General features: G+C 43.1%; 1 protein-coding gene across 8 annotated transcripts in view; it reads right to left on the minus strand.

Annotated features, from left to right (window-relative positions):
• The window catches only part of DUS2 (dihydrouridine synthase 2), a 1012599-nt gene that overhangs the window by 815134 nt on the left and 174214 nt on the right, over positions 1 to 23251 (minus strand). For all 8 annotated transcript variants that reach the window (XM_077457206.1, XM_077457175.1, XM_077457217.1 and 5 more), the window contains one exon: positions 7420 to 7511. In XM_077457206.1, the coding sequence (XP_077313332.1) occupies positions 7420 to 7511 (92 nt within the window). The remainder of the gene's footprint in view (positions 1 to 7419; positions 7512 to 23251) is intronic.

Genomic DNA, 23251 nt, shown 5'->3' on the forward strand with positions numbered 1-23251 from the left:
GTGACGGGCACTGGTGAGGCTGCATTAAACTCTTGTATCATGTCTGCTAGAGGTGCACCAAATGGAAATTTTGCTAATACTATTAGTAGTGTGTAAGTTTAAGTAAGAGATTGCAGACATGATACAAGAGATGCTTGCAGACTGCAGACTGCGTTTTTCTTGACCTTTCTTGCACTAAGACCCCATTCACACCTGAGCGTTTTGTAGCCCTACGCCTGAAGCTACAAAACGCTGGAGGGGAAAAAATACATTATTCTCAATGGAGATGGTTCACATCTCCACTCCAAGTCGCCTGAAGCCCTACGCCTGAAGCTCAAACAAGTTCCGGACCCTTTTTTGTCGCGCGAATCGGGCTGATTTGGGCGTTTTCATTACCATAGAAACTAATGGAAACGCTCGATTCGAGCGTTTAGCGCGACAACGAGCGTTTCTATGGGCGTTTTGACGCTGTATCTGCTCAATGCTTAACATTGGTGACCTTTTGCCCTGCACAAATTCGCGACAAAACGCAGCAAAAAAACGCTGCGAATCGCGGTAAAAACCGCCGCAAATCGCGGTAAAAAACGCCGCAAAAAACGCTTGAAAAAGCTACGCTCAGGTGTGAATGCAGCCTAAAGGTGCCAATAATGGCCAACAACAAATTCATATTAATTTAATCTGATGATATTAATTAAAAAGTTGAATACAATTATATATAAAAATATAAATTTTTTTTAAAACTGTCATTTTCGGTATCGATTTCGGCCTAGTGCATCCTTCATTTTCGGTTTTGGCACCCAAAATTTCCATTTGGTGCAATATAATTATTATTTATTATTATTTTGTTCCATTTCATTTGTTTAGATGTGGCATTCGTTATTTCAGAGAATTCATAACTTCAGATAAATTTGTATTGGTTACGTTCACAAACAAACAAATTTGAAAGGAAATTCCAATACCTATAATATAGGTAGTTAAATAGTTGCTTAATCTTAATTATTTTATAATTATTACTATTATTTCGATTTTACTGATTTTCTTTTTTATTCAGATTTTCAAATTTGGAAAATTTGGAAATCCGAGAATTCGAAAATTTGCGAATTTTCAGATTTCTGCATTTTCTAATTTCCGAATTTCCTTATTCCGCAAAAAAAAAATTATGAAACTAAAGCAATTTTTTGTCAGTGCACATGTCTAACCCATACTTCTCTTTTAGGGGATAGTTTTGGTCAGATCTGTTCTGGATCCTCCTGAAACTGATCAATTCTCTGGATTGGAAAGATGTAGGACATGTCAAAAATGTCACGCACGTAGGACATCGAAAGTGAATTTGAGAAAGAGGAAATAATTTATAGCCTCTGCCACGGGTGAAATGATTAAAGTTGAGGACTTTGTTGTGCCACAGAAGGGGTAATTTACATGATTGAATGTCCATGTGGCCTGCAATATATAGAACGAACATATAGAAGCTTGGCCACAAGAATTAGAGAGCACATGAATAAAATCAAAACTGGATATGAGAAATACAGTAGGGTTTATTTACTAAAGGCAAATCCATTACAAGTGCACTTGGAAGTGCAGTCGCTGTAGATCTGAGGGGAAGATCTGAAACGAGGGGAAGCTCTGCTGAATTTATCATCCAATCATGTGCATGCTAAAATGCTGTTTTTTATTTTCCTTGCATGTACCTCTCAAATCTAAAGCGACTGCACTTGAAAGTGCACTTCTAGTGCAAAGTGGATATTCCTTTAGTAAATAACCCCCAGTGCGTCAAAACATTGTAAATTTAAGAATTATCAGGTCTATTATCCTTCAGGGGGGTTGAAAAAGTTAAGAAACACTGGTGAGAACATTCTTAGGAAAATGAGCCAAAGAGAATCCTGGTGGATTTATAAAATGAAGGTTCCTGCATCAGGTTGCTTGAATAGAGAAGGTGATCTTAATTGTTTTATTTAGGTTTTTAGATTTAGAAATTGCTGCTGATAGGTGCTATTTTAACAGAGAGACAATAATAGGTTGCTTTCCCAGGGTTTTTTTTGTGCAGTATGATATAGTTAAATATTGTATGTCTCTGATAATATATATATATATTTTTTACAGTATATTTACACATATAATGTTCAAAGCTTTATTGCTCCTATACAGTGGGGTAAAAAAGTATTTAGTCAGCCACCAATTGTGCAAGTTCTCTTAAAAAGATGAGAGGCCTGTAATTGTCATCATAGGTATACCTCAACTATGAGAGACAAAATGTGGAAACAAATCCAGACAATCACATTGTCCGATTTTTGAAAGAATTTATTTGCAAATTATGGTGGAAAATAAGTCTTTTGTCAATATCAAAAGTTCATCTCAATACTTTGTTATATATCCTTTGTTGGCAATGACAGAGGTCAAACGTTTTCTTTAAGTCTTCACAAGGTTGCCACACACTGTTGCTGGTATGTTAGCCCATTCCTCCATGCAGATCTCCTCTAGAGCAGTGATGTTTTGGGGCTGTCGCTGGGCAACATGGACTTTCAACTCCCTCCAAAAGTTTTCTATGGGGTTGAGATCTGGAGACTGACTAGGGGGGGGGGGGGGGGGATCATGGGTGGAGCCCCAGATCAAGGGAGATTATCAGTGGTCTGTTATGTCTTCCATTTTCTAATCATTGCTCCCACAGTTGATTTATTCACACCAAGCTGCTTGCCTATTGCAGATTCAGTCTTCCCAGCCTGGTGCAGGTCTACAATTTTGTTTCTGGTGTCTTTCGACAGCTCTTTGGACTTCCCCATAGTGGAGTTTGGAGTGTGACTGTTTGAGGTTGTGGACAGATGTCTTTTATATTGATAACAAGTTCAAACAGGTGCCATTAATACAGGTAATGAGTGGAGGTCAGAGGAGCCTCTTAACTCCCCTGGCGGTATTCCAGAGTCTGGCTCAGGGTGGAGATTTTGTACCAAAAGCGGTAACCCCGAGCCAGACTCAGGATCGCATCGCTGAATGCAGGGAGATGGCACTTACGTTCTCCCCTGGATCCAGCGATGTCTCCCCGCACTGTGAGCAGCTCATCCTCCGCTCAATGTATCACGGAGCCGATCTCCGTTCCCTGTGAGCGTTGCGACGCACGGGGATGGAGAACGGCGCCAAATTCAAAAAGTCAAGCACACATATTACATACAGTATAATGTAATCTTACAGATTAAATTGCTGCATGTAATAATTTCACATCCCCTTTGTCCCTAGTGGTCTGTTCAGTGTCCTGCATGCAGTTTTATAATATAAAAAAACTGTTCTTTATGCCTGGAAACTGGAGATTGTCCATAGCAACCAAAACTGTCCCTTTACATCAAAAATGATTTTAGACCAGCTAGAAAACAGCAATAATAAATTAGAATCACTCGCAGAATTGAGCGATAGTGATTTGTGGGGAGATCCGTCATCAAATACTGAAAAGTAATGACAGTGACAATTCTGCAACTGAGCAAATTTCAGTGTTTTTGATTTGATTACATTATTGAATAATTTTTATTATTGTTATACTATTATTTGGTATAATTATTTATAGTTATTTATTATATTATAATTGATGATTTCATTTTTCAAACTTTATCATACCCGGGATGGCTGCTAGACTCTGGTTTGGACAGATTTAAGTGAGTTATTCCTAAGAATTACAGGGCTACAATATAAAACGCCAAATTTTCATGCAAAATAACTGTACAGCTTTTAATACCTAAAATCTGAAATAATCGTACCGCCAGGGAGGTTAAAGAAGAAGATACAGGTCCGTGAGAGCCAGAAATCTTGCTTGTTTGTAGGTGACCAAATATTTATTTTCCACCCATAATTTGCAAATAAATTCTTTCAAAAATCACACAGTGTGATTATCTGGATTTGTTTCCACATTTTGTCTCTCATAGTTGAGGTATACCTATGATGACAATTACAGGCCTCTCATCTTTTTAAGTGGGAGAACTTGCACTGGCTGACTATATATTTTTTTGCCCCACTGTATGTTAAAAATAGGTTTAGGTCTCTAATGTTCATTACATAGTTAGTCAGGTTGAAAAAAGACACAAGTCCATTTAGTTCAACCAATAAAAAAAAAAAAAAAGTCATACAATTACATATACAGAATCCAATACCCACAGTTGATCCCGAGGAAGGCGAAAAAACCCCAGCAAAGCATGACCCAATTTGCTACTACAGGGGAAAAAATGTCCTTTCTGATCCCCCAAGAGGCAATTGGATTTTCCTTAGCTCATCTTTACCTATAAATGTTAGTACCTAGTTATGTATATTTTGATAAGAATCCAAGCTTTTTTTAACCCTTTTGCTGTCAGGCCCTGTGCTCCACTTTGAAACTTAGCTGACCAGGCCATTTTTGCAATTTTTCCATTGCTTTTTTTTTTTCCCTTACGGCTTTCAGAGTTAGTTTAAGACTCCACAAACCACATATTTTCTGAAAGCACATTACCAGTACAATACAAATAAGGTGCTACTGATTTTTAAGGCACCGCAAAATTTGCGCAATGTTTATCAACAAAATATTTTATGTAGTATATAGTATTAGTCACTTGTCACCCAGGTGTATAGATTGGCTTTTCGAGTCAAAGCACGTTATTTACTACTGATTGTGTTTTTTCATTGGAGCTCTTGACATAGTGTATTTAGATATACACTTCGGATAACTATAGATCTATGTAAAGCACTGTATAAATACATTATAACCATCTTGTCTGCCTGGGATGCTAAATATTCCATCACCAAAAGAAAACCTATCCATAGTTATAAGGTGTTGGTCTTAACCACCTGCCGATTACTCACAGTAAATATATTGCAAGGGATGACGGCAGGTGGAGTCACGTACATGTACGTGACTAGCCTACGGGTTTGTTGGGCACAGCATAAGTTTGGTTGCTGATTTGAGACAATGATTTCAGCCAAAACCTGCTTATTGGCTGTATCCAATCACACACAAAGTTATTTGTTTACAAACACACAGAACTGTGTACATAGCAACAGCGATCTGAAAAGCTGGGAGAAAAAAAAGAAACAGCCAGATCAGAAAGTAGAAGCAGCACACATTACACATTGCTAGGCACACCCGTTAACCCCTTAATTGCGCTAGATGTTAACCCCTTCCTAGCCAGTATCATTACTTCAGTGTCAATGTACAGCATTATCACTGATCACTGTATTAGTGTCACTAGCGACGTCAGTGTCAGTTAGTGACCCTCCCAGTCTGTCCCACTATAAGGAGCTGATCACTGCCATTACAGTATAGCATCTTTTTTACAAAAGACATGCAGCAGAATACATTTGGACTAAATTTATGAAGATTCTGTTTTTCTTTTTTTTATTGGATATGTTTTATTACAGATCCAATATTTTATTTTTTTACATTACATTAGCATGCCCACATGTGTGATGTGGATGACAAAACATGCATTGGATGCAGTTTGAGCCAGAACAGGAAGCTGTCTTGTCCCTTAGGAATAGAAACAAGCTGAAATCAACACATAGACATAGGGGAATTATTCAGTCACGACACTATAAACTGCAACCACACGTGGTACAACATGTAAGGCAAACAAACAGTACAGGAAATAAAAATACACCGATATCTATTTAAAACAACAAAAACATTTTAAAGTGTACGATACCTTTAAAGCAAACAGCAGTTCATGAAATATGCACACAAAAAATGACGTACCATTTGAAAAACAACGCAATCTTTCTCTCCCACTGTATGTTAAAAATAGGTTTAGGTCTCTAATGTTCATTACATAGTTAGTCAGGTTGAAAAAAGACACAAGTCCATTTAGTTCAACCAATAAAAAAAAAAAAAAAGTCATACAATTACATATACAGAATCCAATACCCACAGTTGATCCCGAGGAAGGCGAAAAAACCCCAGCAAAGCATGACCCAATTTGCTACTACAGGGGAAAAAATGTCCTTTCTGATCCCCCAAGAGGCAATTGGATTTTCCTTAGCTCATCTTTACCTATAAATGTTAGTACCTAGTTATGTATATTTTGATAAGAATCCAAGCTTTTTTTAACCCTTTTGCTGTCAGGCCCTGTGCTCCACTTTGAAACTTAGCTGACCAGGCCATTTTTGCAATTTTTCCATTGCTTTTTTTTTTTCCCTTACGGCTTTCAGAGTTAGTTTAAGACTCCACAAACCACATATTTTCTGAAAGCACATTACCAGTACAATACAAATAAGGTGCTACTGATTTTTAAGGCACCGCAAAATTTGCGCAATGTTTATCAACAAAATATTTTATGTAGTATATAGTATTAGTCACTTGTCACCCAGGTGTATAGATTGGCTTTTCGAGTCAAAGCACGTTATTTACTACTGATTGTGTTTTTTCATTGGAGCTCTTGACATAGTGTATTTAGATATACACTTCGGATAACTATAGATCTATGTAAAGCACTGTATAAATACATTATAACCATCTTGTCTGCCTGGGATGCTAAATATTCCATCACCAAAAGAAAACCTATCCATAGTTATAAGGTGTTGGTCTTAACCACCTGCCGATTACTCACAGTAAATATATTGCAAGGGATGACGGCAGGTGGAGTCACGTACATGTACGTGACTAGCCTACGGGTTTGTTGGGCACAGCATAAGTTTGGTTGCTGATTTGAGACAATGATTTCAGCCAAAACCTGCTTATTGGCTGTATCCAATCACACACAAAGTTATTTGTTTACAAACACACAGAACTGTGTACATAGCAACAGCGATCTGAAAAGCTGGGAGAAAAAAAAGAAACAGCCAGATCAGAAAGTAGAAGCAGCACACATTACACATTGCTAGGCACACCCGTTAACCCCTTAATTGCGCTAGATGTTAACCCCTTCCTAGCCAGTATCATTACTTCAGTGTCAATGTACAGCATTATCACTGATCACTGTATTAGTGTCACTAGCGACGTCAGTGTCAGTTAGTGACCCTCCCAGTCTGTCCCACTATAAGGAGCTGATCACTGCCATTACAGTATAGCATCTTTTTTACAAAAGACATGCAGCAGAATACATTTGGACTAAATTTATGAAGATTCTGTTTTTCTTTTTTTTATTGGATATGTTTTATTACAGATCCAATATTTTATTTTTTTACATTACATTAGCATGCCCACATGTGTGATGTGGATGACAAAACATGCATTGGATGCAGTTTGAGCCAGAACAGGAAGCTGTCTTGTCCCTTAGGAATAGAAACAAGCTGAAATCAACACATAGACATAGGGGAATTATTCAGTCACGACACTATAAACTGCAACCACACGTGGTACAACATGTAAGGCAAACAAACAGTACAGGAAATAAAAATACACCGATATCTATTTAAAACAACAAAAACATTTTAAAGTGTACGATACCTTTAAAGCAAACAGCAGTTCATGAAATATGCACACAAAAAATGACGTACCATTTGAAAAACAACGCAATCTTTCTCTCTCTCGCAAGTCTGAAAAACAATTCTCTCTGTGGGAGACACATAATCCACAGTTTGGAGGACATCTAAGAAAACACAGAAAAGACATAATTTAAGTGTGAAATTTACTCTTATAGTGGTCAGACACTAATATACTATTTAAGCAACAGAAAAAATGTAGGTGCCTGCTAAGAAAACTCACGTTAATGGATTATTCACCATCCTAAAAGTCTTAGCAGCTAGGAGAAACTCCTGGGGGGGGGGGGGGGGTAGAAGGAGAAGTAATATGTTCCATCAAGTGCTTAGACTCTAGTGCTAAACTCTGTGCCAGTGGATAAATTTGAGTTCGGTCTTGGTGATATAAACAGCCTCTCTAGTTTGATTGGTAAAAAGGATTTATTGCAATGAATTAGCAAACTTGCATGGAAACTGCAGTCTCAAATGCCAGTATCCTAGCCACAGATCATAATCTTCAATTAGGCCATGAATGTCCCTGGATGGAAGGCACCTCGGTGTGACACTGTGGGTGCAAGCAGTGTTGTGGGTATGGATTATTAGACCCAGGTGGCAAAGCGCACGGTAACCGGGAACCTCTGATCTGTTCCGAGGGTGGTGCATACCCAGTGAGAGGCTCCACAGATGTTCCGGCTATGCCTACATACGTTTGTGGTGTTCGACGATGACGTCACTCGCTCACACCAAAGGAACCCAGCAGAAACCAATGGGAGAAGTGGGAGGAGGCCAAGGGAGGCAGTCGTGAACGTAGTCCCATCACCGTGACAACATGTTTTGCGTGTAATGCTTTGTCAAGTCATATGACACGACAAACCAACGGGGTGTAAAATACCCAAGAACCGGAAGACAACAATGAATTGGGACGTGTGCTAGGCTGTGAATACACCGGTGACCCTTCGCTCTGGGAGTACATGTTAGGATGCCAGTGCTCTTGTATTAAAGTATTAAAAACAATTGAAAATAATGAAAAGACTTATTGTACATAATTGATGCAGAAAAAAGAAAAAGGAAAAGAGAAAAACAGACATAGGAGATGTCGCGATCAAACGGAATATTGATAAAAAAATGGATATAAAGTATATCTACATATCTACATACATACATACATACATATAAAGGAGGTGGATTTAATGTTCAGAATCCATTTGAAAATTATGTTTATGCAATTAATAAAAATTTGGCTGTAAATCAAACCATAGCCAAATCAATATAAATCAAATGGTATATAGTATTATTGTTGTTATTGGTTTTAAATTCATAATAAAACGTATTACAAAATTACCAATTAAAATTGCTAATAAATTTATAATAAATTAAATTAACCGCTTACCTACCGCCTCGCGCTGATATACGTTGGCAGAAAGGCTCGTACAGGCAGAATCAAGTACCTGTGCGTGGCCATTTAAGAAGCGGCCAGCGGGCGTGCGTGTGGCGGGGGCAAGCTCTGTGAGTCGGGTCGCGGGTCTCGATCGAGTCCGCTGAGAAACCCACAATTGCCTCATGAGAAAGAAGAACGGGGAGATGCTAATGTAAACAAGCATCTCCCCGTTCTGCCTAGTGACCGTGTCACTGATCTCTGCTCCCTTTGATCGGGAGCAGAGACCAGGGATGTGTCACACACAGCCACGCCCCCCCCCCCCCCCCCCACAGTTAGAAACACGCCCCAGGACACATTTAAATGACACCTAATGGTTAACTCCTTCACTGCCTGTGTCATTTACACAGGAATCAGTGCATTTGTATAGCACTAATTGTTGTAAAAATGGCAATGGTCCCAAAAACATGTCAAAAATGTCCGGTGTGTCCGCCATAATGTCGCCACCATTTATATATAAACTATCCCCTATTTTGTAAACGCTATAACTTTTGAGCAAACCAATCAATAATCACTTACTGTGATTTTTTTTTTACCAAAAATATGTAGAATATACATCAGCCTAAACTGAGGAAAAAAAATATTCAAAAAAGGGGAAATGGGACTTTAAATAAGGCATGTTGCTGAATAAAAAAATATTTATTTATTAGGCCCCTTTCACACATGCGGACAATATGTCCATATTTCATCCATCCGTTTGCGGATGAAATACGGGCATACATTCATCCCTATGGGACAGCGGGTGTCTGCGGATGAACATCTGCAGACACCCGATATCGTCCGCCTCCGCTATGATCCGATTCTGCAGACGGAGGAAAATCCTATTTTTCTATCCGTCTGCAGAGCGGATCGGATGAACACGGGCAGACGGTCCGCGTTCATCCGATCCCCATAGAGGAGAGCGGAGAGCTGACAGGGCGGTCCCTGCACAGTGTGCGGAGACCGCCCTCTCCGCCGCCGGCTCAGCGGGGACAACGGAGCGATCCCCGCTGAGCGAGCGGATCATCACGGGGCAGATCATTACTGATCCGTCCCGTGTGAAAGGGGCCTTAAAGAGGGATTCCACCTACAAAAAAAATATTAAAAGCCAGGACACTCACCTGTCCTGGGTTCCAGCGATGCCGGCAGCCGAGGCCGATCGATCGCTCGGCCCTCGGCTGCTGCCGCCACCATTCTGAGGGAATCAGGAAGTGAAGCGAATCGGCTTCACTTCCCGGTTCCCTGCTGCACATGCGCGAGTCGTGCAGCGCAATAGGAATTGTCCGCGCTGTCTCTGAGACCCGTGTGTGTCCCAGCAGACAGCGCGGCAGGACAGGAAATGGCGTAGACTCCCACGGGAGTCTATGCCCGGAAGTGGGTGTAAATACCTGTCTTTGACAGGTATCTCCACCCCCCTCCCCCCTGAAAGGTGCCAATTGTGACACCGGAGGGGGGGAGGGTTCCGATCAGCGGAGGTTCCACTTTAGGGTGGAACCCTGCTTTAAGTACAAACCATATCACAAAAAGTGTCAAACTAAGATATAGGACACAATTTACTTTGGTACATTTCTTTAAATACATTTGTTTAGATATACAGTCATTTTGCAAAGTACAAAACAACATCATTAACAATACAGATGTGTAGACATACTCATCCATTCATAAAACCAATAAACATTAGCAATTGCTCATAGTAAGTCGAAATGATCTGGGCATCAGTTGGATATATACTCGACGCACGTTTCATGGCTCTTGCCAATCATCAGGAGTACAAATGCTCTGAAATTAGATCAAGAGTATCTATAAATATGGGATAACCTTTAAACGGAGAACCATCTCTCAAGAAAAGGGGAGGCTATAACTTACTGTCTGGCCCAAAGGTGATACCAAACATCTGTCCAGGAGATACAGAGGACAGGGATATCGATCTCCCCCGGGGCTGAGGTGAGGAATCGCACCCAAAACGAGGATAGCAGCTGTGTAAAGCCCAGGTGACCATGATAGTATATGATGTGTGCTTACCAGGCCGTACTATTCTGCAGAAATATAGAGATAAAACCTTTTGAAATTATTTGTTATTTATGGGACAAATCCATACTTGTAGGTAAATAAAATAAATGAATAAAATGCAATTAATGCAATCATTTCAATGTAATAATTAAACTACAGTAAGAGAAAGTATGCAATATGTACCCACTATGGGTCACCATAAATCAGACCCCCCATATAAAGGTGGTCTGGAGAATGTAAGTAAATCTCAGTTACCTTGTGTATGATTCTATGGCTGCAGATATGCCTGGAATCCTGCTTGTGTGGATGGACAAGGTGAAATGGTCAGCTGGCTAACACAGACAGCCTAAATCTCCAGCAAAGGGCGGGTCCCCACCAGTATCATGAAGCTACAATTGGTGGAGAAAGAAGGAAAAGAGCTCCATGCTCAGGTGTATAATCTCACCGAGCAGAGCAAATAATCATGACACCGATGCATAGGAGGCAGGCCCCCAACCCCAACCACTAAGGGAAACAATGGGGGGAGGGGGAGAGACTGCCATGCATCGCAGCCCCGGGGTCAGAAGAACACCCCAACACCCCCCAACTCTCCAACAACAGACAGGTCCACCCATGGCCGATAGAAGTGCACTAATCAAATTACATCCCATATGCTATATTTCATAGATCTATATATCAGCAATACAAGACCATACAGATATATATAATATTAATTCTAAAAGAAGTTTCTAGATTGAGCCAATGGCCTTTTGAGAGGAATATGAAAATGGATGGGTAATTAACTATTAAAGTTGGGGTATTGCAGGTCATAAGGGGATTGGGTATCTTCTACCCTATTTAGCGATTAAAAGTGATGTGACCTGGCATAACCTATTAGTAGCAGCAGCAAGCCTCCATCCCGGATATATGTTCAATATTCAAAAAAGGGGAAATGGGACTTTAAATGAGGCATGTTGCTGAATAAAAAAATATTTATTTATCAAGTACAAACCATATCACAAAAAGTGTCAAACTAAGATATAGGACACAATTTACTTTGGTACATTTCTTTAAATACATTTGTTTAGATATACAGTCATTTTGCAAAGTACAATACAGATGTGTAGACATACTCATCCATTCATAAAACCAATAAACATTAGCAATTGCTCATAGTAAGTCGAAATGATCTGGGCATGGGAATATTGAACATATATCCGGGATGGAGGCTTGCTGCTGCTACTAATAGGTTGTGTCAGGTCGCATCACTTTTAATGAGGAAAAAAAATATATATGTTTTTATATATTTTTGGGGGGTATTTATTATAGCAAAATGTAAAAAATTATAATAAATGTAAATAAAATATATTTTTTTTAAACTGTCGCTCTTTTTTGTTTATAGCGCAAAAAATAAAAACCGTAGGGGTTACCAAAAGAAAGCTCTATTTGTGGGAAAAATAGGATTTTCGTACTCACCGTAAAATCCTTTTCTCTGTAATTCACCGACCGACACAGCTCCTCTCTGTAACTACATGGGTTGTATAGCCTGCCATTAGGAGAAACTAGGCAAAATGGTTACACAATACACAGAACTTTAATCCCGCCCAGGGGGGCGGGCCCCATGCTATCAACTCTCCTCCTGCTGCTAGCAGCTTCAGTACGTCAACAAGCAGTAAAACATAGAAAAAGGAGGGGTGGGTGCTGTGTTGGTCGGTGAATTACAGAGAAAATGATTTTACAGTGAGTACAAAAATCCTATTTTCTCTTATATTCACCGGCCGACACAGCTCCTCTCTGTATCTACATGGGACGTCCCCAAGCAGTGCCAAACGAGAGGTGGGAAAAACAGCATTAAAAAACTTCATCCATCATGGCAAGTGGGAACTAGTGAAACTAAACCCACAAAAAAAAAGCAGTGTGTGAAACTCCACCACAAAGCCAGCATCCCCAACAGGAGTGATCCCCAAGGACCGCAACCTTGCGGAAGTACTGCAACAGTGCAATAACAAAACAGTACTGTGTTTTTATCGAAAAACGAGGGAAAAACTCAATAGCAACTACACAGCCGCCTGCAAAACTTTGCGGCCAAAACCGGCATCAGACGATGCGCTGGCGTCTACCTTGTAGAACTTGGTAAACGTATGGACAGATGACCAGCTTGCCGCTTTACACACCTGAGCGACAGACGCTTAGTATTGGAAGGCCCAAGACGTTCCGATTGCTCTTGTAGAGTGGACCGTGACTGGAAAGGGAGGCACCTGCCCCTTCAAGGCGTAGGCTTGGACTACAATCTGTCTGATCCACTTGGAAATGGTGGCTGACGAGACCGCCATACCCTTCTTAGGACCAGCCACCGAAACAAACAGTGAGTCTGACTTCCGAAAGTAAGCTGTGGCAGACAAGTACACCTTCAGAGCCCTAACAACATCAAGAGCGTGAAGGGCCACCTCTTTGGGGTGCTTCGGCTTAGGACACAACGATGGTAATACAATGTCCTCATTGATATGAAATGCCGAGACCACTTTCGGTAGAAAGGACGGTTTGCAGACGCAACACCACCTTATCCCTGTGAATGACCAGATAAGGCGACTTGTAGGACAAGGCCGCCAGTTCCAAAACCCTCCTAGCCGATGTGATGGCCACTAGAAAGGCCACCTTCTGTGAAAGGGTCAACAGAGGAATCTCCCTGATATTCTCAAACGGCAGCTTATGAAGCGCCGACAAAACCAGGTTCAAATCCCACGGAGGCAAAGGAGGACGCACCGGAGGGACTACATGGCGCACCCCCTGAACAAAAGTACTCACTAGTGAGTGAGACACTAGGGGGTTGCTGAAAAAAAGACAGCCAAAGCTGAAATTTGCCCCTTGATGGTGCTGAATGCCAACCTCTGGTCTACACCTTGCTGAAGAAACAGCAGGATCCTGGATATAGAGAAGGAGCGCGGATGCCACCCTTTCTCCTCACACATGGAGATATAAGCCTTCCAAGTACGATGGTATATCTTCCTGGAAGAAGATTTCCGTGCTCTCAGCATAGTCGGAATCACCGAGTCCGACAGACCACGGTTCCTCAATACCTGGCTTTCAACAGCCAGGCCGTTAAAGCCAGCGATGGTAAAGCAGGGTGAAAGAGTGGACCTTGAGATAGGATGTCCTCTCGCAACGGCAGTCACCAGGGAGCGTCTGCCACCAGGCGCACCAGGTCTGCGTACAAGGCCCGCTGAGGCCAATATGGGGCAATCAGGATTACAGGAATCGCCTCGGCTTCCACTATGCGAAGCAGACATGGCAACAGTTTTAGCAGAGGAAAGGCGTAGATCAGCTGATACTGATCCCACGGAGCCACCAGCGTGTCTGACGCGTCCGCCCACGGATCTCTTGTCCTGGACACGAATCTCGGGACCTTCTGATTGAATTGAGAGGCCAATAGATCCACATCTGGTGTGCCCTATTTCAGGCACAGCAGCCTGAATACCAATGCCCATTCTCCTGGGTCCAGCATCTGTCGACTCAGATAGTCCGCCTGCCAATTTTCCACCCCCGGGATGTAAATGGTTGACAGGGCCAGAACGTGTCACTCTGCCGAAGTATGTGAGTGACCTCCCGAGCAGCGGCGGAGCTTCTTGTTCCCCCTTGGTGATTTATGTATGCCACAGCCGTGGCATTGTCTGACTGTATCCTGGTCGGGAGCCCTTGAAGACACGTCGACCACGTGTGGAGGCACAGCCTGATCATTCTCAATTCGAGCAGATTGATCGGCAACTTGGATTCTTCTGTCGACCAGAGGCCCTGAGCCGACTGAATCTCAATCACTCCACCCAAGCCGGCCAGACTGGCATCCATAGTGACCACTGTCCATTTTAGAGGAAGGAGCGATTTTCCGTCCGAAATCACCAGGGACCTCAACCACCAGAACAGGGAATCCCTGACTGGCTGGCTCCCCTGGATCTGCCGATCCAGGGACAACGGAGATTTGTCCCATTTTGTAAAGATCTCCTTCTGCAGGACTCTGGTGTGGAACTGGGCATAAGGTACTGTCTCGAAAGAGGCTACCATGAGCCCCAGCACTCGCATGCAAAAGCGGAGTGATGACCACTTGCGGTTCATCAGTAGTTTGATTGCAGATCTGAGAGTCCGCAATTTGTCTGAGGGGAGAAAGACCCTCACTTCCCTGGAATCCAATAGTAAACCCAGGTACTCCCGACGCTGGGTCGGCACCACCACCGACTTCTTTAGGTTCAACAGCCACCCAAATTCTTGCAGAGTCTGCATGGTGATGGCCACATCCTCCTCTAATTCTGAGGTCGAAGAAGCTCTCAGGAGGAGATCATCTAGGTAACCCACGATCGCGATCCCGCATTGACGCAGCAAAGCCAATACTGGAGCCAGTACTTTGGTAAAGACTCGGGGGGCTGATGCAAGGCCAAAGGGAAGAGCCACAAACTGGTAATGGGCTTCCCCGACTGACAAAACGCAGAAATTTATGATTCCGAAGGCATATGGGTATGTGTAGGTACGCATCCTGGATGTCCAAAGACGCCAAGGAGTCCCCTTGATGGAGTGCAGCGACTACTGAGCGAACTGATTCCATTCTGGACCTCTGCACTTTTACAAAGTGATTGAGGGCTTTTAACTTCAAGATTGGACGTACCCCTTCCTTCTTGGGAACCACAAACAGATTTGAGTAGAACCCCTGGAAGCGTTCTGAGTCCGGAACTGGTACAATCACCACCTGATTCAGCAAGTCCCTTACTGCCCCTAGCAGGGCCTCCCGGCGAATCGGGGTCGTGGGTATGCTGGAGGGGAAGAATTTGTTTGGGGGCCAAGAGAGAAACTTTATCTTGTAACCTGCGTAAATCAGATCGCAGACCCATTGGTCTGACAACAGGGAGGTCCAACAGGCTGCAAACTCCCAAAGACGACCCCCCACCCGCGACACGGGTGGGGGCAAACCTTCATGCGGTAGCACTTTTGTTCGCAGGCTTGTTAGGCTTACGGTTCCAGGGACGCTTCTGACCGTCCGTGGACGTCCTGTCGGCCTGGGGTCATTTTGCCGAAGCACCGAGCAGACTAAAAAGCCGCTTGTGAGCGGAAAAGGAGGGCCCTTGCCTGCGGCGTGGCTCCTTAGTATTCCTGGCCTGTGGGAGTAGTGTACTCTTACCACCCGTGGCGTTTTTAATAATGTCATCCAACGAGGCTCCAAAAAGCCGTTCGCCAAGGAAGGGAAGATCCGTCAGGACTTTCTTGGATGCCTGGTCAGCAGACCAGCATTTCAGCCACATAAGGCGCCTCAGCACCACCGCTGACACTGAGGCCCTGGATAGCAGAAGGAGAGTATCCAGGGCCGTGTCACAAACGTACTTAAGGCCATGCACTAGTTGGTCTGCTAGCTCCATGCAGACAGAGGAGGCATGCTGCTCTCCCAATTCGCGGTGTAAAAGTTTTGCCCACTCAGTCAGTGTCTGCGACACCAGTGCGCATGGCAGTACAGGTCGCACGGCTGACCCCACAACTAAACATGGAACGAGCCACTGCTTCGGCCTTACTGTCCGTGGCATCCTTGAATGCAGGAGTCCCCTCAACCGGGATCGTGGTTACTTTATTTAACCTAGATACTGGGGGTCCACGACTGGAGGTGCCGACCACCTATTGATAAGGCTTTCCTCAAAGGGGTAATGCACCGCCAAGTTTTTGGGGACCGAAAAGGTCCGTTGCGGGTGACCCCATTCCCTGTAGATGAATTTGTCAAAATAAGTCAAATCCTGAATCTTCAGGGTATAACGCACAGCTGTGAAAAGTGCTCCAACAGCGTCTTGTCACGCCCGGACCCGGACGGCGAATCGTCCTCACTGTCCGAACAGTGCTGGTCAGCCACGTCTGAAAGGTCAGAGCAGGGGTCTCCAGCCGCAGCAGGGCCCAAGTTTGCATCAGAGCTCTCCCCAGAGGACGGGGGGAGGGGCCTCTTACGTGCACCTTTCCTGCCATGTGCCACCTCTATTTTAGCAACATAGGAGTCAAGGAATACCGTCATGGTGTCCATGCGCACCGCACTAACCACAGATGACCCGGCTGCTATAGCCTGGATTTCGGGGGGAAGAAACACCAGTTTCTGAAGCCATGCTGATCCTATCCTGTCTGCCACCTGCAAGGGGACTTAGGATAGTGAAGGTCCCACCCTCCTGCTGCCGCCGCGTGTGGAGGTGTGGGGGTACTTAGCGCTAGACTCACCACCCTTGGGCATTTTGTGAATGCCAACAATAATGCCTGTAGTCCCTAGGAGGTTCCCAGATGCAGAGAGGAGAAAAAAACGGTGTCAGCAGCAGCAGCTCCAGCAGCGGTGCAACGATCTGCAGAACAGCTTCAGCGTTCAGCACAGAGCCGTCCAGTGTCCCACACACACGGTGGATACAGGAAGTAACAAGACAAAGCACATGTCATGCTTTTACAAGAGGCCAATGGTGAAGAAAGCATTCAGGCATTCACAAAATGGCCACCAATGTGATCAGTAAGAATACTAAGGAAAAAGGCTGCTGAAGAGATGATATTGGAAAGAACACACTGCTGGCAAGAGCGGGGAGGGTGCTGCTCACCCCTTTTTTTGCGCGACTTCCCGACAAGGGTAGGGGGGACCCCTGTTTGTGCACACGCAGGGCTCTCTCCATAGATGTCCCCCTGTATGACTGGTGCGGGCTGGTTCCGCCCAGCTACGGGAGACACGTATCTCCTTGTCGGCGGCGTCCCTGAACACTTCCGGACGTGCCTCACGTTCGCCTGACCCTTCGTACGGACGAACGTGACGCAATCGCGTCGTGCATTTGCGTCGGAAGTGACGTCGTTTCGGGGTCGTTTTACGACCTTCCGGGACGCCGGGGCGGCCACACGTGGTCGACCTGTTTAGGCGGCCAGGCAACAATAGGCAGTACCGGCCAATGGATGGGCGGCCATCACCTGTGATGCAATCCCGGGGCACTATATAACACAGCACACTTGGCAGTAAGTGTCAGCTCCAACACACAAACAAGGACTCTCTTATCTTTGAATCCCTGGTTGGTAAGTTTGACTATTTCCTGGCTTGGCAAGCATGTCCCCATTGTATTTAAATAATTTCCTTAAACTAGCTTTCTTAACAGCAAGCTCGTTTTACCACTCTATCCATTTTTAGATGGGGGTGCCTTTATGGATTAGGAGTTAATGACCGTGTCTGGTACTTTTCCCGGGATAGTCTTCCAGCAACAGTCTCTCCTTTTCCATCTTGGGAATCTCCTGCCCAGCCTAGCAATCCAGGTAATAGCCATTACTCCTAGTATAAACATGGTTTACTACACCTGGATAGTTATTTAATTAATTTTTTTTTTTTCCTGTCACTTTCCACTAGTCCCCTATTAGCACTTTATGTATTTCCATCTTTACCCGTCACCAGCATATCAATGCACTTATCTTACCGTTACCTCTATATCTTAGCTGTCACCTTTCAAATTCCTCTGACTACACATAGATTTACACCTTTTATCTTTACACCTTACCTTCTGTATACACGATTCACTCACTTAATTCACTCCAGTCACCCATTATTTGGATGTCATTATATACACTATCCCAACTACATGTCATTTCACGCCTTTTCCTTTTTTATTTGAGTTACGTCTGTCTGTTTGTTTTGGCTTTTTTTCAGTGTGTGGTGGTTTTTGAGTTTTGTCCCCCCCCCCCCTTTTTTTTTTTTTTTCTTCCTGATGTAGATGCAGATATCTGGGGACATTCCCTTTATATGCATATAAATCATGTGTATGATATCTTCATACCACATATGTGGGCCTATATATGAAACATATATGTCTAATTTTGTTTATGTTGGGATTTCTATCACAGGCGTGGCTTACCATACGGGCAGGCTGCCTACATTTGCACCTACTTCCTACAATTTCTGTGGGGCATAGGGTTTTTCGTGTGACCGCTCGTGAGCCGCGCTTCTGGGCCTCTGACCCCAGCCCCTCTGCTGGATTCTGTGGCGAGATGTATGGACCACGTACCTTCTTTAATTTGTGAGGGATGCTGAAGCATGAACCTGGGTAAACTCCACCATTAAGCATTATAATTTACGTGAACCTTTCGGCAATACTATATTGGGTAAACCATACTAATAAATTTAGAATATTTTTAACATAAATATTACCCGATAGATTTATTACGTTTTATCTTGTCTCTCTATCAACAGACTATCTCTGAAGAAGACCCTAGTGGTTGAAACGCGTTAGAACTATTTTTTGCTGTTACTAATTTTATACAGTATATTTATAGTTAGGTCTGCTTAGTGTATGCCCATTGATGTCATTGTATTTCTTGTATATAAGAGCTTGGCTCCATTTTTTGTTTTAAATACCTAGGTGAAGCTCATATTTTTACCATACAATAAAATAATCTTTTTATATTATGCTACGCTCATTGTTTATTGCTGCCTAAAAACCCCGTTGGTGGGGGAATTTGTTTTATTTTAAAGGCTGCTGAAGTTCCCCAGGGGAATCTATAGCTTTCCCAAATCCAAAATGGCCGCCGGAACTGCGCCATGCAGTGAACAGAGCAAAAATAAAAATGAGCTGCCTGTTGACAGACCGACATCTCCACAAAAACTGCTTTTTTGGGACCCCCCAGACCTAGACCAGGACTGAACAGCAACTGCACAGAGCCCCCACAGGTGAGAAACAGCGACCCCACACACCCACATACACAGCCCGCAGCGCATGCAGACATCTCCCTCAGAGGGGGAAGGGAGGGGCTTATAGGGACTTGGGAGAGAAGATAAGGAGGTGAGGTGGCCCCCGAATCGACCCCCCAGGGAATGCCCAGCTGCTTCCCCCACCGAAGCAAGGAGAGCTGTACTTACCAGTCCTGAAGAACTGGGAGACATTGCATCACAGACCTACACCTGCGCAGTTACAGAGTAGCTGTTGGCCTCGGTATACTGTGGTCCAGACATCAGTAGCCTGGTCATATGTATACCCTGAAGCATTGAAGCTCACCGACCACCTCTGGAGCATGAGGTATGTTGTGGCCTGCCGAGCCGTAGCTGCGGCCTGCTCACGCTCGATGGCCGGACTGGGGAGACTACAAGGATATCATTAACCAGCCTGTCACCCAGCCGGCAGTTGATAGAAGATCTCAGGATCTCTCGTCTTGCGCAAAAAGCAGCAAACCTGCAGTAAAAATATGGACCGAGAGGCCCGCAGGGTTTCCTAGGTCATTCTCCTTGCTAGGCAAAATAAAAACCGAAGCTGCTAGCAGCAGGAGGAGGAGGGTTGATAGCGGGATTAAAGTTCTAGTGTATTGTGCAACAATTTTGCCTAGTTTCTCCTAATGGCAAGGTATACAACCCATGTAGTTACAGAGAGGAGCTGTGTCGGTTGGTGAATATAAGAGAAAAAAGGATGTCAATTTTGTTTGGGAGCCACGTCGCACTACCGCGCAAGTGTCAGTTAAAGCAACGCAGTGCCAAATCACAAAAAGTTGCTCTGGTCAGGAAGGGGGTAAATTATTCCAGGGCCAAAGTGGTTAAGAGAAAGGAACTGAAAGAATAAAATAATTACCATAATTAAGTTGAAATTACTTTAAAAAAAATAATGAATTCAATTGATTAAAAACCAAAAAAAGACAGTAACCCGAACTGGAAAGATATTCATAATTATATGTGGTGTAATCAATGTTACTGGTCATTAAAAAATATTGTTTATGAATATATTTAAAACCATATTAACTAACCAACTCAAATTGAAATTAAAACTAGGCAGATATTTAGGAAAGGGAAAGGCAAGAGATTGTTTAAAGGGAATTATATCTCATATTAGGCTATTGGTCTCCAATTCTTCATTTAACCCACGTGGGGAAAAGGTGTTTAGTTTAAAAATCCAAAAAGCTTTCCTCTTACAAAGTAGGGCCATCTTCTCATTGGTTGTTAAAGTTTTATCTGAGATATACTTAATTGCCATCACTGAGACATTTAATGGCCATATTCTGGTGCAGCAAAAAATGTCGGGGGACGCTATGTTTGTCGTATCCACCCTCAATGAACCTCCTATGCTTACCCACCCGCTTTTGCAGAGTGCGTATGGAACGTCCAACGTACAATAGGCCACACTGAATTTTTGAGAGTTTTGGCTTTTCTAAAGATGACTTGTGGGGTCTCTGGTATTAGGTCCATTAACTGTAAATCCAGTTTTAGGAGACTCCAAAGTTTTAGAATTATCTGTGTTATTTTCTTATGTCAATCGTTATACCCTGTGACAAATAGAATATGTAAAAAGGAAATCAAGGATGCAAAAATTCTAAATGAATGACAGATTGCAAAAGATAGTAGAACAAACCTCAAAAATTTCTTCAAATATATTAATAGTAAAAAAGTCAGGTCTGAGCATGTAGGTCCTTTACAAAATCATCTAGAGTGGGTGACTGGGGACAAAGGGAAGGCAAATGTATTAAATACTTTATTTAGCTCTGTGTATACAAAGAAGCATGGGGGAGCTCACGCCCATAATGTGGGTGGTACTGGCACAGCCCCGAATGATCCACAATGGCTCAAAGGGGATATGGTGCAGAAATATTTAGACAGAATAAAGGTTGATAAAGCGCCTGGACCAGATGGCATCCACCCACAGATCCTAAAAGCATTGAGCTCTGCAATTTCAAGGCCATTGTTTCTAATTTTTAGGGACTCTTCAATAACTAGAGTGGTATCACTGGATTGGCGCAGGGCGCAAATATTTAATAAGGGATCAAAGTCTTTAACAAGAAACTATAGACCTGTTAAACTTCTATAGTCGGGAAGATACTGGAGAGTTTAATAAAAGACCACATAGATGAGTTCTTGTTGGAAAAAAATATTTTAAGCAACAGACAGCATGGATTCATGAAGGACAGAAGTTGTCAAACAAACCTGATTTCTTTTTATGAGGAGCCAAGTAAAAACCTTGGATAGAGGGGTGACTGTAGACGTGGTATACCTGGACGTTGCAAAAGTGTTTGACACAGTTCCCCACACACAGATCATGTGTAAGGTAAAGTCTACAGGCTTGAAAAGATCAATTTGTAAATGGATAGAAAACTGGCTAAAAGACAGAATTCAGAGAGTAGTGGTTAATAGCTTGTACCCTGAATGGTCTAAGGTTATCAGTGGTGTATCCCAAGGTTCAGTGCTGGGACCCCAACTTTTTAATATCTTTATAAATGATTTAGGGTCTGGGATTAAAAGTCACATTTCTGTTTTTGCAAATGACACTGAGCTATTCAGTGGAATAACGTCCTTAAAGGATGTCTCCAATTTACAAGCTGACCTCAATGCACTAACTGGGCAACTAAGTGGCAAATGAGGTTTAATATTGAGACTAAAATTAAAGTAATGCACTTGGGGGCTAACAATATGCATGCATCATATATGCTAGGGGGAATAAATGGTGGAGAAGGATCTGGGGGTTTTGGTAGATCATAAACTCAAAAATAGCATGCAATGACAAGCTGCGGTTTCCAAAGTGAGCAAAGTCCTTTCTTGTAGTAAAGCAGAGTTCCGCTTAAAAAATAAAAAATAAAAGTCAGTAGCTACAAATACTGCAGCTGCTAACTTAATAATCACTTAGCTGTCCCAGGGTCCAGCGATGCTGGGGATTTTAGCCCCACTCTTCTCCCCCTCCGCTCTGCGGCGGCATTGTAACTGTGGGCTCCTGGCTGTGGCTTCACAGCCAGACACCCACTGCACATTGTGTGAGCCGCGCGCCGTGACTGGCTGTGCAATCATCTGGGATCCATGACATATCCAAGATGATTGCTGTAATGAAACGTCCCACATGCCGTTTTTCGTCATATACCACTTCCTCCCAGTCTGAATATAGATATCAGATATTCAGGAGTTACTATATTCACACTTGTTTAGCTGCTGAATATGAACTGTTTATTAGAACCAAAATACAAGTCTTATATACAGTAGAAGAGGAGGCCCCCTCTCCTGCTCATATTACACTAACAATACAACTGTAACCAGAAACCTAATTAACATGAGCTAATTAACTAATCCCTTAAAGCAGCCGATGTCACTCTGAGCATTGTTATGATTAATCAGGATTTCACTACAGGTCAGACTTGTCACCGAGCTTCACACAGTAGATTATACATTATCTTAAGTATAAACACAGGACACCTTCACATAATAGGAGGAGCTCCAGCAGGAGCCGGGCTGTCTCCTACATTGTACAGAGGCCAATGTGATCAGCTCTCTCAACATGTTGAGTTCAGAATCAAACAAACCAAGAATAGTCTTTACATATATCCTAGGAGATATTGTAGATAAATATTACTGTCCCATTTTAAGTAATCCAAGATATATTTTCTAAGTCACCCTGTGGCAGAATGGCACAGGGTGGCTTAAACATAAGAGGTGTATGGGGAGCTGAAACATGGGTTTCCCAACCTTTCCAAGGTATTCTTGCTTCC

The sequence above is a fragment of the Lithobates pipiens genome, unplaced genomic scaffold, assembly GCF_037356315.1.
Source record: "Lithobates pipiens isolate NorthernLeopardFrog02 unplaced genomic scaffold, aLitPip1_a1.2 Scaffold_10, whole genome shotgun sequence".
NCBI classification, from domain to species: domain Eukaryota; kingdom Metazoa; phylum Chordata; class Amphibia; order Anura; family Ranidae; genus Lithobates; species Lithobates pipiens.